The sequence below is a fragment of the Onychomys torridus genome, chromosome 1 (genome assembly GCF_903995425.1).
Source record: "Onychomys torridus chromosome 1, mOncTor1.1, whole genome shotgun sequence".
Classification (NCBI taxonomy): Eukaryota; Metazoa; Chordata; class Mammalia; order Rodentia; family Cricetidae; genus Onychomys; species Onychomys torridus.
The window spans coordinates 89603045-89619464 of record NC_050443.1 but is presented as its reverse complement, the minus strand read 5'-3'; the positions used below and the strand labels follow the sequence as shown (position 1 = coordinate 89619464).

Here is a 16420-nt window from a genome sequence, read left to right as displayed (position 1 = left end):
GCAAAAGCATTCATCTTCTGCTTCCTGACTTCTGATGCAACATGACCACCTGCCTCAAGGTCCTGCTACCATGGCTTCCCTGCCACGATGGACTGTACCCTTGAACTATAAACCAAACACTCTCAAGTTCCTTTGGTCCGGGACTTTCATCACAGCAACAGGGAAAGTGACAGACACTGTTAGGCTGCCTTAGCAGTCAGCTCTTCATGACAGATGAGAATGGACAAGTGTAGAAGAGCAAAAGGTATTAAATGGACACTGCAGAGTCCTTGAAGGGCCAGGAATGGCCTCTGGGGATGTCCTAGGCTCTGACGCAGGTGATTGGCCTTCATGCATTTGTTTGCTTGTATGTATGTACATGAAGTGTGTTTTCACAGGAAAGATCCCTAGGCTTCTCTAGGCCCATTGATCCCCCAAGCCTGAGGAGCCAGGCTTTATTCCCTATAGCTTCTGGAAGAAGACACCATGGATCAGCAAGTCACAAGTGTCCTTTCTTGAGGGAATGGAAGCCTTCCCTCCCATACCTAGGCAGCTGATGCCCCCTTCTGTGCCCCTCTAGAGTGCTGCCATGTGCCTGTCTTTATCTGTCGGGTCCAAGGCTCAACTACCTGCAGACTGCAGACCCAGAGTATTCTCTGCCCTTCTTCCTTTGGTGTCACCAAACACTTTCTTTCATGAGCTGGTGCCTGGTAGGAGTTCACCTTACCTGTCCCCAGTAACTGTGTTTCCACAAACTGAATCATGCATGGGACTCTGTGATCACCACACTTGGCTTCCAGACATGAGTTCTCTTCTTTTACCTGGGTTGCCGTGTAGCCTTCTGGGAAATTTTCTCATCACTCCTACCTCTAAGATTTGCTCTACTGATTCACTCATCACTCCCACATGTGTGTGAACCCCTTCCTTAGCATCCAGCCACTCTCCATGGTAACCTGTTCATCCTTTCTTTTCTGCCCTGTTGATAGCAAACTCCCTCTGCCTCCCTTCTTGAAATGCTGCCCTTTTGCAAGCAGCTTCTGTGAATCCCAGAGCAAGATCAAGGAAGCCAAAAAGTGTTGGCAAACACCATCCACAGGCCCAGCCAGCATCCTGACAGTTCTTTGTTCTTCAAATTCAGTTGGAAAAGCAGTATAAAATAACACTCCTCTACCAGCTCCTCAGTTCCTGCACAGACTTCAAGACTTTGAAGTTGTTCAGTCCTGTAGAGTGGAAACTGAGAAACATGGCTGTGCTAGATAGGAGCCCCTCTCTCACTTGCCCTCACATCAGTGACTTGCTACTGCTGTCCTTGTATTGATAGCAAGTGGATGGATGCTTGCATGTACTTAGTACAATGTCCTCAGCCGACAGACAGATCCTTCACATGTTCCCAGTGTTCCAGGACTTTCTTTCACAACATGGATGTCTTTCTTACCATTGGTGATGGCACCTCTGGTCTTTCCTGTTGTTCTTTTCTGCCTGTTTCTTCTTCCCTATTCTTTGTAGCATTCCCTCTACCTTGCAGGTGACATCATCTTAAAGAGAAGTCCATCGCTTTACTCTCAAGTAGAGGACTGTGTATCCTGATAATTCGTGCTTCTGGTGGGAAGACCTGAAGCTTCATGAAGGTTCCTGAAGTTGCCTACTGTGCCTTTTATACTGCCTGGTCTCAGGTCCCCATCTCATGGGATTGTTGTGCAGATTATAGGAGTTAATGTTGGTAGAGCATGTGACCCAGGCTCTGCCACACACTGGGCTCCAACAAGGAAATTCCCTCCTTACCTTCCTTCCAATTCCCTATGGCCATTGACTCTGCTTAGACACAATCACTTCCTTATGAATGGCCAGGGTCTTATCTATGGCTCTTTTGGTGTACACCATTGGAAATCAGTCATAAGTCAAGGGAACCCTACTCATACCTAATGTCTTAGGGTTTCTATTGCTGTGGAGACACTATGGTCATGGCAACTCTTATAAAGGAAAACATTTAATTGTGGTGGCTTGCTTACAGTTTAGAGAATCAGTCCATTCTCTTCATGGTAGGGAGCATGGCAGCATGCAGACTGACATGGTGCTGGCTACATCTTGATCAGAAGGCAATAGGAAGTGAACTGAGTATCACACTGGGTAAAGCATGAGCAAAAGAGACCTCAAAGCCCACCCCAGAAGTGACACACTTTCCTCAACAAGGCCACACCTCCTAATAGTACCACTCCCTTTGGGGACCATTCCTTTCAAACCACCACACCTAGGGTTCTGACTGTGAGACCTTCCCAGGCCCACATTGACCACCTTATTGAGAAGGCTTCCCAGTGTTGTGTCCTCCACACTTTTGCTGAGGGAGTGGATGAATGATTTGGGAAAGATACTAAGAGGTCTAAGCTGTGAAACTGGAAATTCACACAGGCAGATACAGTGGGTTCTTCCATATGTCATGTCCCCTTCAGATGAGGTATCTGGGTATGTGGTCCTACCTTGGAGCTAGTTCAGCCTTGTACCTGTATGACCCATGGGCTGTTCCCATGGTGAGTACCAGATCTAGCTATCCCAACTTTTCATTTTCTAGAGGTATGAGAAGGTCGTCACAGTGTCAAATAGAGTCAGGATGTGGCAAGGGAGGACTTTAAGAACCTCACTAAGGTACTAGACCTAGCCTGCTCCCATCCCAGATACTGTTTCTAGCCACAGTCTTGTTAGAGCCCCAGTGCAGTCTTGATGGCTGGAGATCACTGAAGAATGCATATCTTGCATTAAAAGAGATGCAACCCAAACATCTCCCTTCCATGAGTGTCTGGTATGCGGCAGGTGTCTGATCTGGTGCTCCAGTAGATATATTTAATGAACAAATGGATGAAAGGTCCCTGCTTCCATTTCAGCCCATTTCACAGAGGCCTTTACTATAAGGGTACCCAATAAAACTCCGTTATGACTTCTTAATGTTTGGGGGCCATCTTCCAAGGCCTTTATAATCTTTCCTCCACTCACTCATCCAAGCTCCTTTCCCCTCATTTGACCTGTATCCCAACACCCAGCTATCCCTCACTAGTTCTCCACATCTGAGTCCTACCATACACATCCACATCTGTCTCCTGTCTCCTCTCTCTGCTTCTCTGCCTGGGATGTTTTCTGTGCGTCCTTGACTTCTTAGCAAAATCCCATCATCCATTTAGTCTGTACAAACTCAATCATCATTGTATTAAACCTTCAAACCCTCTCATAGCCATCCAATCCTGTGCTGCCTCTGCCTTTGAGAACCCCATTGAGGACAATAGGCTAGCTCTGTAGGGCTTCTTGAATGCATGAATGCCCAGTCAATAGGAGCCCTGTCCCTGGAGCCAAAGACCAGCACATCTACCACATACAATGCACTAAGGTATTTGTTTAATGATTTGCTTCCACTGAAGCATGATCATGTTGGGAGAACTCTGAATTACTTTCTACACTCACCACATGCCAACATGGGTAAACATCTGCCTGGTGAACTCCAGGATGAAGAGAGTGCAGAGGGGATGTGGAGCAGAGAAGCAGCAATATCTTCAGCACTGGAGGGCATGTCTGTCGGGAAAGTAATATTTCTTGGGTCTCTGAGGCAAGTTTCTGGAGAAGAATGTGATGATGGATGGTCCTGAAATGGAGAGGTCAGGAAAAATCGATGGTTTTCAAGGCCTGACCAAAACTGGGCTGGCAATGTGCTAGCTACAAGGGTCATAGACATCTGAGGCAGCTCCTCACATGCTCATTTCTCCCACCTCCCCCTGCATCCAGCCTTGTAATGAATATGCCTGGCCTAGCAGTCCATTTCTGGCACTCTGGTAGCATACTGAGAACCTGGGCTTTGGAGTTTTGGCAGCTTACAAAGGAGACTGTAGGACCTGGAGGTGGGTCAGTAAACCCATGTATCTGTGGGTAGAGCCTGGGAGGAGGCCAATGTTAGAGGTTTGCTAGGATGCTGGCAAGGGTGTCTCTTTAGCCTAGACTCTGAATGGAAAACAGCAAACAGAGCAAAAGTAGTTGTTTGCCTAACCAGACAAACCCTAGCAGTTAGTGAACTATGTGAACCTGCTGCCTGGGGCAATGGGCCCTACACAAACAGCATCCAAGCCTGGATTTAGGCCTATTTCAAACCCAACCTCTGCCAGTCTCATCAGGACTCAGACTGTGGTAGAAATGGCTTATATTGGACAATGCAAACCCGTCTTTCTCTCTGACTCCAGGATTGCTCATTGTGACCATGTCACAGGTGAGGCTGGGCTTCCTCAGTCTGGGAGAGGATGGGAGGGAAGCTCAGAAATGCTTCTTGAATGCATGGATGCCCTGCCAAAAGAACACTGTCCCTGGAGCTACAGTATTATCCACCTTGACAATTCTCCGCCTTAGAAGACTAGATACTAGCATTGAACTTGGGTTCAGACTGATGGGATTTGAAGTAGGACTTCCTCTTTGGTACTGTGACATTAGACAAGGGCACTGATTTTCTTGTCTGTAAAGTTTGTAAGTCATACCTGCCTTATAGATGAAAGTGAAGGCCTAATGGACTGAGTTACATGAAGTGGCTCAGATTGTGTCTGGTAAATATGTACAATGCCCCCTAAATGCTCCCAACACCACAGCTAGGACAGGAGCAAGTTGAAGACATGTGGCTGTATAGTCTACGATGACCATGAACTTCTGATCCTCTTTCCTCAACCTCTCAAGTGTTGGAGTTATAGGTGCACAGTACAATGCCTGGTGTGTGCTGGGGATTGAACCCAGGGCTTCGCGCATGTTAGACAAGCACACTACCAACTGAGCCATATCTCCAGCCCTCTTTTATATTATTTCAGTTCCTTCAAGGGAACAGAATATAGAAAGGAGTACTAACACAGATCCACAGAGGCTCCTAGGAGGAAAGATGGTGAAGTCTGCCCTCTGCCCAGCCTTACAACCCTGGGACTGAGTCTGTACTTTGCCGCTCATTAGCTGTTCAAGTAAGAAGAATCACACCATATGGAGACTGTTTCCCTCTATTTAAAATGTAACTTGCAGGATTCCATGAGGGCTGAATGGGACACTATGAAATAAACCTAGTGGGCCCAAACACAGAGAATGTCAGGAATGAGGTTCAAAACTCCCAGGGAGTTGAGAGGCTCAGCCACAGGGCCACTGGCCCTTTCTGGGCATCTTTCTATCGGGGTCCTCTGAATCTAAGCATGTGAGTTTCAGTCCCATATGCCACCTGTCCATCTAGTGAGTAAATCTCCATGTAACCCCAGGTGAGAAGAGGAGGACCCTATGTACCTCCCCCAGGACCCCAGAGTCTAGGAGACAGTCATTGAGCCCATAAAGAGGGATGCAGGCCCCAGGGCAGGAGGAGCTGAAGGAAATCCACACTGAAGTCATCCTGGAGGATCCAGATGTCAGCACTAGAGAGCATTGAGCTGAGATGTGATTGGCCACCCATTCACCCCAGTAGGATGAATTTATGAAACAAACACTTCCTTCTAGGGTCCTTCCCACAAGCCAAGCTATATGGCACAGCTCTCAGTGCTGGGCCACAGCTCTGTGCTTGCCACCTAAGTGTACATAGATAATATCCAGGTGCACAGACCTACCTCTTTCTATCCTGGGGCTCCCTCCAAATCCTTGAACAGTTCTGGCACACACTGTTTAGGTAGATATTCTGGGAATAAAGCCCATTTTGAAGAAGCCCTCCACAATTGCTGCTGGAAATAGGGATAAAACTAGTCTGGCCCCCAATTACTAGCCTCATTTTGTTCATCTATAAAATGGATCCAAACACCTAAATAAAGGTAAATAAAGAGAAATGGATAGCCTTCCTGTATTTTTCATCTGTTTTAGATGACAAAAGGAGGTTTTTCAGATGTGTGTTCAGTGCCTAGCACAGAGCCTGAAAGGGGATTCATTGAAAGTACCTTTCTGCCCTAGGAAGAAGTAGAAAGTGAATTGAGAATAGGAATTCTGGGGTCAGACTCCAGAACTTGGAATATTGGCTCAATGACTTGCCAGTTACTGGACAAGGTACTTCACTTCCTCATACCTCAGTGTTCCCATCAATCAAATGGGATGCTTAATACTTATTGTAACAGTTGAATGGCAATAACAATGGCTCTCTTAGGAGAAATCACGTGATGGGGGCTATTTGAAGGAACAGGTGCAGGTTGTGAAGAGAATGGACTTGAGAGAGAATGGAATATAGTGAGGAGATGGCCCTGAGGAGCAGCAGTGCTATTCTCTACTGGGCAGGGGTAAGGGTAGAGAGGTGTCCCTGGGAAACATTTCGCAGGCTGGATTCCCCAGGTGATACAGGTGTGGGAATGATTCCCAGCCCGGGTGACTTCCTTTAAAAGAGAGGAAGAAGCATCAAGATTTCAGAGGAATGATGCTGAAGCCTGCAACATGGCATCCCACGCTAAGCTAGGGAGTAGACAGTGTTCTTCTAACTGCACATATGAGGAAACCAAGGCTCTAGCAGATTCTGTCTGCACCTGACCACACAGCTAGGAGAAATGTGTGGCAGAGCTGAGAATGAAATCTGCTCGAAATCTTTTCAGAAAGAAAGGAAAACCCAAGGGCTGGAGGCAAACCCTCTGGGCTCTGCCCTGTCACCCACCCCCTCATATGGAGCCTTCTCCTTGAGAATAGATTTCCTGAAGGTGCCCTGTGAGCTGAGGAAAGGGGCGTCACACTTTCCCAAATGATGAGCTGCACCTGCCGTGTGGTGTAAATCTGTGTGACACCTGCGGTCCGGGGCCTCACAAATCAGCTGGATGGAAGCAGCTGGGCAGGTGGCCTGAGCAGAGGTAATTTGCAGAAGGACAGAGCCAATTCACAGCCAAGAAGAGCTTTTACCTCCTCCCTCAGAGGGTGTGAGGAAGCTTGGAGCCCCGCTGAGAACTCTGGAGCTTTGGGCCAGAGGTTGCTCCTCATTGGTTTTGTGGAACAGGTCTTAATAGTCCCCTGTGTGCAAAGTGAAACAGTTCCCTTGTTCCTCAACCCCACCCCAGATTGGAAGAACTGCAGATGAGGACAGGCATCCTAAAGCATCTGTGCTAGTAAAGACAAGAATGCCACAATTAGAGGGAACAGTGCAAAGGAACTGTGGCACAGGTTAAACTCAGGCTGAGAGTAACTGGGGCCAGGACCCTTGACCTTGTGGATCTGGGAAGTAGATCAGAGGATAGTAGGTGGAGGGTGGTGTAGGAGTAGTTGTTTGTGCTTTACCCATAAGCACTGCCCCTAGTAGGCAGCAGGTAACTGCTAGGTACCTGCCCCCCCCCAGGCCATGGCTGAGAAAGGACCTCTTAAGACCTGGGATGCGTATGTGCTCACTCTCTTGGCTACCTTGTGGTCTTGGATGCTGGTGCTGTGTATCAAGGCAGAGTTCTCCAGAGAACTGCATTGGACCGTGTTTTACCCCTCTTGAATCCCACAACCAACACCCTTATGCTTGTTGTGAGTTAACCCAAAATAAACTCCTTTAATTATCAGATTAAACTTCGTGGATTGCTTCATTATATGGCACCCAACGTGGGGCATGGACCTATGACCCTGAGATTAGGAGTCTCGCAGGATCCAGAAGAGGTGAGGCATGGTTCAACACAGTTCTCTGGAGAACTCTGCCTTGATCCACAGCATCAGCATCCAGTATCCAAGACCACAAGGTAGCCAAGAGAGTGAACACATATGCATCCCAGGTCGTAAGGGGTCCCCTCTTGGCCACACCCTGTGGGGGCAGGTACCTAGCAATTACTTGCTGCCTACTAGAGGCGGTGCTTCAGGGGCAAAGCACAGACAACCACCCCTACAGGATAGAGTAAGCAGCTTCTACCTATTGTTGTGACATCTACGGAAGTTAGTGTCCAACACTAGGAGACTTTAAGAATCTCTGAATTGTGGAATTTTGGATTAAGAATCCTAAACTCTTGTGCTGTCTCTCAGGAGAGTATGATGAAGTTTCTGTCTTGGGTGATTCTATAAAACTGCCCCAAAGAGAATTAAAACTGCATGAAAAGAGAAGTCAGCACCATATGTCAAGTTGGCCTCTGGCTTACCTGCCAAATGTGCTGGACCTTCCCAAGTGCCATGCCCAGGGTGGGAGGGCCTGGCCCTTCTGGAATCTGCTTTGTACCTCATGATCCCTGCTCTGTTTGCCCTCAGCTTGGATGAAGCCTGTTATTGTATGGCATCTCCAGAATTTCCAGGACTCTGAGTTCATACCCTCCCTAGATGACAGGAAAGGCCCTACTGTGTACCCCAAGCCAGGGTACTGGGGCTGGAGCAGTGGCTCCAACTTGGACACAGCTGGCACCAATCACTTCTATGGTCTGTTTAATAAGCCCTGTGGTTCCTTCCTAAAGCCACAAGAGCAGGAGTCATTTATGCTTAAGAAGCTTCCAACATCTGGGCACTATCCCACCTTCACTTAGTAGTGTTCCCTCCTTGAGCCCCAGGGAGTGCAAAGTTGAGCTGGTTCTTCTCCAAGTTCACTGAACCAGGGAAACAGCTAATCTCAGTTCATTATTTGTATTTTCATTTACTCAGTTACTCAAGGTGGATGAGCAGACAGCTACCAAAGGCTGGGCCCCAAGGAAGAGCTGTAGCTGAGGCCTGTGATTTGAGAAAGACAAGGCTGTGGGGCAGAAAGGAAGATGGCATAGTCTTTAGGGTCAGGCAGATCAGAGCAGGACTCCCCACTCCTGCTTCCCTTCTGTGCATCTAGACCATGCTAGGTGAAGTCTCAGATCCTTCTCTCATTATTTGAAGGTGGCACTGGCCTCTGAGCCATGTTGCCTAGGCTTGCATCACTTGGCTGGTGCCGTGGCATTGAGCTGCTCCTTGCTTCTCACTGGGCTCTGAAGACTACTTCACTTGTGGTAACAATAAATCAAGAGGGGAAAGATTAATTTCCAATCATGGTTTCAGAGGTTTAGGACAATGGCTAATTGTTTATGTTGTTTCTGGGCCCATGGGGAGGCTGAAAGGGAGTATGTGGTAGAGCACAGGGGCTTGCCTCATGCAGACAGAGATGGGGAAGTAGAAGGGGAGTGAGGTGGAAGAGAATGAGATAGAGAGAAGGAGGAAGAGGAAGTCTATGTTGACCAATGACAACAATGACTATGAGGAGGAGGAGCCAGGATCCCAATTTCTCTTTCAAAGGCACATTCCCATCAACTTTTTTCTCTAACCAGGTCTCACCTCCTAAGGTCTTTATCACCCTCCCTTATCCCATTAAGTTGAGAATCCATACGTGAATTAATACATTTATGAGGTCAGAGCCCAAATTATCAAGTCTTTCCTAAACTTTGTTTCATGGAAAGCCAAGTCTTCAACACCTGATCCCTGGGGGCTATTTATGATCCAAACTGTAGCCAACAGTATTATGGATATTGAAAGTGTTGAATGAGTCCTATGTGAAGCAGGTATAGGGTAGTACTGAGTACAAGAAGGTAGATAAAGGAACTTTACCCATGAGCACCACTGTCTGTGAGGTGGGAGTGCATATTTCAGTGTGTTCTGTGTGTTATGGTAGAATGGTGAGGAGAATACTTGAAAAGTGGATATAAAGCAATGAGTACAGTGCCTATGACATGACACCCCATATGGAAGGCACCACAGACTGTACTCTTCCTGCTCTGGGTTAGAATGCTGGACCTAACTCGCCATTGTGAGCCCATAGATCCTGTACAATGCATCTCCTTCTGCAAGCACAGTCCCCCTGGCTTAGCATTAATGGAATTAGGCCAGTTGCTTGAAACAACGTGTGTGTGTGTGTGTGGGGGGTGTTTTACCACAGACCTTGGTAGGTTGGTAGGTGTTAGAAATTGAGAGAGAAGAAGAGGGGGAGGGCAAGGGAGGAGGAGCTAGAATGAGGTTTGATTAGAGCCCAACACATGACTACTAGGCAAACATTTTCATGTCCTTTGCTGCATTCACCTTCAAAAATCAATTTCATCCACTTTGTAGCAGGACACAGTGTGATGGGGAAAACAAGCTACCATGTAGCAGAAGAGCAGGGTGAATGTGGTTGGAGCCTGGCTTTGGAGACCCTACTACTTTTGGAGTACGTATTTCTAGTGGATTTGGGTGTTCCTAGTGCCAAACCATGACATCGGGGAGTAGAATGAGAAATAAAGTGGGGCTCTTCAGTGGTAATTCCGGGTCTATCTTCTATCACTTAGACTAAGTTGAGGAGTGATAGTGTGCCTGGTCTCTGTGATCATATGTAACAGCCTTTTGTGGGGCTCCTTCATGGACCACTTTTCCCAAGTCTTTGCCAAACAAACACAGCCAGCCCAGCCTTCAAGTGAAGGGACTGTTTAATCTAAGGTCATTTGAAATCTCCTTCAGCACCAGCTGACTTTGAAGAAGTGCACCTCTTAAAGTAGCTGGAGTGAAGTGGAGGACAGAAGAATGACCCAAGGATGGCACTTGTAACCTGCATGAGTTGAGTTGAAAGTTTGATGCTTTCACAATGAGAGTTAAACATGCATCCAATGGTTCCATTCTGGAATCGGTGCTTTCCTGCCCAGGTTACCTTGCCCATCAGCATGGCCCCCTGAGTCCATTTTCTTCATGGGGGATGTGATGAGCATCACCTTCCTTCAGCTTCTTTTGGCTCTCCAGAGCTGTGACAATCAGCTAGTTTTGGCAGTCATGGAATCCTTACCTATAATCTCTGTTTAAAGTGTGTTGACATAGGATTTGTGTTTCAATGGCCCTAAATGGCTTTAGAGAATGGCCAGTTAATCTTCTGATAGGAAGAAGACCAGCTGCTGCTCACTCTTAAAGGAATAAACCAAATAAAACGGGCTGTGTTTTCCATCTTTAAATCAACATTATTAGTGGCCGGTTGTTGCTGTTCACACTGACCAGTGGAGGTGAGGCAGAGGGTAGAGTAACACCTGATCCAGGCTGGGCTTGCAGGGATACCCTGAGATCAGGAGGAGGAGGAGGAGTGACCAGAGGGAGACAAGACAGTGGTCTATGCAGAGGGCAGCTGGGAAACTACAGAGGACAGTCCAAAGCATGTCTAAGGGACAGCCCCAGAGGTGAGTGTTGTGGTTTGGGTCTGCAGTGTCTCCTGGAGCCCATATGTTAGGTTTGGTCTCTAGCCTGTGACATCATCAGGAGGTGCTGGAACCTCACAAATGCATCCAACATTTTGACATTTTAATGTTTTGGGGGGGGTGTGTGTGTGATGTGTGTGTGTGTGTGTGCACACGCGCATGTGGAGGCCAGAGGACAGTCCTAGATATTTCAAAGATACTGTCCATACTGTTTATCTAGACAGGGTCTCTTACTGGCCTGGAACTTGCCAAGGGCTAGGCTGTCTGGCTAGTGAGCTCCGGGCATCCACCTGTCTTCATCTCCCATGTGCTGGGATTACAGGTGCACAAAACCATGATAGGCTTTTTATGTGGTTCTGGGGATTAAACTCAGGTCCACATGCTTGCAAGGCAAGCACTTTACAACTGAGCCACATCCCTGGGCAACTTTTTATTTATTTATTTATTTTATCCCCTTTTTTTTTGCCCTGGGCAACTTCTTAGTGACTCCTCTGTGGCAGAGAGAGTGAAGACATTCTCTGGAATCCTCTCAAAATGAGGAGCTCCAGTGATGTGGGGAGCTGTGCCTTTAAGAAATGATAAGAGCCTGGAGAGGTTGCTCAGTGGTTAAAAGCACATACCCCTTGCAGAGGATACAAGTTTGGATACCAGCACCCACACTGTCTGTAACTATAGTTCTAAAGGATCTGGTGCCCTCTTTTGACCTCCATGGGCATGTCACATATGTGGTACATAAGCATGTATGTAGGCCAAACACCCAAACACATAGTAGAAGTAAAGGAGGAAGAAGGAGGGGAAGAAGGAGGAGGAGGAGGAGAAGAAGGAGAAAAAGAAGAAGGAGAAGGAGAAGAAGAGGAGAGGAGGAGGAGGAGGAGGAGGAGGAGGAGGAGGAGGAGGAGGAGGAGGAGGAGAAGAACAAGAAGAACAAGAAGAACAAGAAGAAGAACAAGAACAAGAACAAGAACAAGAACAAGAAGAACAAGAAGAACAAGAAGAACAAGAAGAACAAGAACAAGAACAAGAACAAGAACAAGAACAAGAACAAGAACAAGAACAAGAACAAGAACAAGAACAAGAACAAGAAGTAGAAAAGCATGCAGGCTCTTCCCTTGTGAATGAGACTAAAGCCCCTACCAAAGAGGCTTTAGGAGCATTCCACCAACTTCACCCTTCATTTCATGCCATGTAGGAATAACAGAGAGTTTCCCCCTCTACTCCTTCCATGTGAGATCCTGGTGACTTGATCTTAGACAGTCTAGCCTACTGAACTCTGAGGAAATGTGCTTCATAAATGACCTAGTGGGTGTACTCCTCACAGCCAGACTCTAAAAAGGAATTGGACAACTCTACCCATATGACCTGATTACTCCTATATCCCCCACCTCCTGATGCCATCACATGGGGACTAGGATTTCAACAAGCATTGAGTGGGGCCCAAACACTCAGTCCACGGTAGACTGTTTTACTCACAGCCGTAGAAACAGCAACTGGGAAGTATATGATAGTTATTGAATGGAAGAATGAACAAATGGATGAGTAGTCTTTCCCTTCAGTCCTTCTCCCCTGAGACCGACAGCACACAGAGGGGATGATCCCCTGAACACTAAAAGATAAAGAAGTGCTGCTCTGCCTGTCTATGGCAAGTCTAGCCAAAATCTTCTACAAAACATCCATGCCTCTACCTTCCAAGATCAGAGAGGCTGGTGCAAACCAACTTCCCAATGTTTTGATTTCCTTCACACTAAAGACCATGGTGTCCAGCTAAGCATTTAAACCTGATTAACAGTTGTGGGTGCCTCACCTCCTGTCCAGCCTGTGAGTCATCATTCTGGACTGGCTTGTGAACCACAGAAGCACCACAATGGGGCAGTTATAGGGAAAGAGTTGTGTGCATCATGGCTGTGGGATTCCCCGTTTCTCGTTGGTCTGAAGGAGTGTTAACAGGCTCTTGGGTAGCACTCCTTATGGGGCCATGGAGCATGGCCTGTGTGCTCTCAGGGTATCGTCAGCACAGCTTACTGAAGTGTCTCAGATGTCAGCAGAGCAGGGATTTGTGGACAGCAGGAGAGGGCTGGAAGCACCACACAAACAGGAGGGTGCTTGGCCCCATGCAGGACACAAATTGTGTTTCTCTGTCAGCACTGGTTGTGGACAGCTCCAGCATTTGCTCTGAGTCTGGAAAAGCTGCAAAGAGCAGACCTCCTACCTCCTGGCTTCCCAGCATGCTGCATTAAGTGCAAAGTATAGCTTCTCCACTCTGCAGTATCTCATCTATCTGCTCTACTATGATATTTTCTGAAACATTATTTATATTGTTTTTTTAAAATACTTTTCAGTGAGGTCTATGGTCAGTTAGTATCCCAACTACTTGGGAGGCTGAGGAAGGATCACCAGTTCAAGGATAGCATGGGTAATTTAGTGAGACCTTGTCTCAAAATTTATGTGTGTGTGTGTGTGTGTGTGTGTGTGTGTGTGTGTGTGTGTGTAGTTGTGTGGCAGGTTGCTTGCTTAGCATGCATGAAGTCTTGGGCTCAATCCCCAGTACACATCCCCACTCCCACCAACAAATAAACAACCCACACTTTTTCCTATGGTTTACATAGGAGAAAAGTTAAAATTTCTTTTAATCATTAAGGTTAGAACTTTGAAAAGCAAAGTCTTGGGTTAGGTAGGAAAGTAAAAATGTAGATCAAATATGATGGTTAGTGATTATATTTATCCCCAAGCTTCCCAGCAGCCTTAGCTAAAGGCAAGTATGATCTGTTATGTGCCTGTGTTTAACTATAAAGTGAAAGAGACTATTTTTCTATTTTGCAACAAGTTCTGAGAAATACTTGAAATATATAAAATATTTAGCAAGATATATGATATGCATTCATTTATAATAATATTAATATATATAATGTATATCTCATAGGCAGCATGCTGGAAAACAGGTCTCTGAGAACATGGAGGTGCCTTGAGGTGCCTCACACTTATCTGACACTTGACAAAGGTTGGAGGAAAACATGCTAGTTGAATTAGGTAAAAGTGCTTTGCAAAGACTGGACCAGAATCATCCATCACCTGGAATATTTTTAGCACTTCAATGCCCTTTTCCTCTCCTACTCACCCTGTCTTCCTCCCCCTCCTCCTCTTTACCCCCCACCCCTTTCTTTCCAGCCCTCTTTCTCCCTTTCAGCCTTAGCAGTCACTGGCACACATCTGAATCGAGCATGTGTGGAGTTCAGCTGGCTGAAGGCAGCCTTGCCCATCGGCAGCCTTTGTCTGGCTTCCTGATGACAGGGGCTATAAAGGAACTAAAACTTAACAAAACCAAATCTGCCACACTTGCTGTGTCTTCTAAGCTGACCCTTCTGTATCTGATACCATTTCTGTGTCCCACTCTTATTCCAACGCCACTCTGCATCAGAACAGCTCACACTCCTTTGTTTGAAGACAATCCCAAAAGTCACTGGCTTCAGACATCAAACGCTGCTTAGACTAGAATTTGCAGTCAGGGTATGGGTCTCTGGGCAGCTTGTCAGCTAGCTTGTGTCTGCTCTGCATGAGGTCATGAATTCATCGGTCTCTTTCAGACCTTAGCATCACTTCAGTAGGGTCAGAGGGTCTGCAATGTCCACTCATCCACCAGGAGGCTAGCTTCAGCCTCTGGGCAGCCAAAAAGGGGAAACTGGAGCTTCAGGTCCCTTGAGATAGACAAGGGAGGGTATGAACTCAACTTGCAGAGGGGGAATTCCTGTGGGGACCCTTCAGCAGCAATCACTACAGTGTGCCCTCATCAGTGTCTTAGAACATTGTTCTCGGTGTGTATGAGCTAAGATATTAACATTGAGTACATGCAAGTCCCTTGCTTCAATATGGAATACAGAAGTGCCTCATCCACAACTCATGCCTGGATAGATTTGCTCCTGGTGATAGGTAGTTGGCTCAAAATGAATCCTGCTCAACAGACTGTGAGGAGTCCCAGGTCCTTGTTTCCCCTGCTATGAAGCATGATGATCATGGCCACTGTGTCCTCCCAGGTTGAGAACCCCCATCGTAAAGGTAGAGAAACAGCATGGTGCATACCACAGTGGGTAGCAGCTCACTGGTCCCCTTGTTCCCACAGCTCAGTGCTAGCTTGCCACTGACCTCCCAGAAACATGATCCAGGCAGTCCAAGCTAAAGTATCGTCCACTGGAGCCTCTCTGGTTGGCAGCAGGAGCAATGGAGGGGGCTGGACGGGAGGCAGCTGAGCCGACAAGAAGCCTGGTTTGTTAGTTACTTATCTCATGCTGTGACCACATACCTGACAAACAATTTAAGGGAAGAGAAGGTTTTTCGGCTCATGGTTTGGCAAGAGACACTCCTTCAAAATTATTGTCCAGAGCATGTGAAGTGGCTTGTTATAAACACACTGGCTGCTGGGAAGCAGAGTGGACTGTAGACCCACCCTCAGTGACTTGCTTCCTCTAGCTAGGTCCCACCTCACAAATGTTCCATGACCTCCATGTGTTGTTCAATGTGGGCTGGTGAGTGACTTGGGGAGAGGAAGAGTCCCAGTATGATCCAGGGGTTTCACCTCAGAAATGCAATGCATGTTGGTATCTCAGTCGTGGGCTGGAAGGAGAAGGGAGGATTCTGGGAGACATCTGCAATGTGGGTATATAAATGACTCTTGTAATAGAGCCAAATCTCCAGCAGGACAAGACAGTGAGGGATCAACACCTAAAAGACGTGGTAGCCCAGGTGTGGCCCTAGCTAGCATTTTCGCCCAAGACATGTGGCCAGGGAAAAGGCAAGACATCGAATTCCTGAGGAAATCGACTAGTTCTCTCAACTCCCCATCTCCCTGTTGCCTTGCTGTGGGGGCCAGTGAAAACCTGAAGAGTTGGGTGAGGTGCTCTTGCCTCCTGAGTAGGGGTAGCGTTTCTCTTCAGCACTGTGAATGCTTTGGCTGCCTCTCCCTTTGCTCTTACTCAGCTGTTTTCTCACCAACAGAGGAGCTCAAAGAGAAGCTGACCGAATATGTGGACAAGGTGAATGGCCAGAAGCCAGGCTTCATCAAAGTTGTGCGCCACAGCAAGCAGGAAGGCCTCATCCGCTCCAGGGTCAGTGGCTGGAGGGCAGCCACAGCCCCTGTGGTGGCACTGTTCGATGCCCACGTGGAGTTCAATGTGGGCTGGTGAGTGCTTCAGGGAGAGGAACAGGTCCAGTGTGATCCAGTGAGTCTGACTCAGAAGTACAGGGTGTTCTGGGATTTTAGTCATGAGCTGGAGGAAAAGAAGAAGGTTGTGGGGACAGTTTAGGTATGGGTCTGTGAGTTAGCCAAATCTTGCAATAGGGCTCAGCCTCAAGCAGGGAAAAAAGAGTCAGGGGTCAGAACCTGAAAG

The 16420-nt window shown here is 47.3% G+C and overlaps 1 protein-coding gene across 1 annotated transcript in view; it reads left to right on the top strand.

Moving 5' to 3' along the window:
• Positions 1–16420, top strand: part of Galnt18 (polypeptide N-acetylgalactosaminyltransferase 18) — a 324709-nt gene that overhangs the window by 217443 nt on the left and 90846 nt on the right. Inside the window, exon 4 of the mRNA XM_036201277.1 lies at positions 16029–16212. Within this exon, the coding sequence (XP_036057170.1) occupies positions 16029–16212 (184 nt within the window). The remainder of the gene's footprint in view (positions 1–16028; positions 16213–16420) is intronic.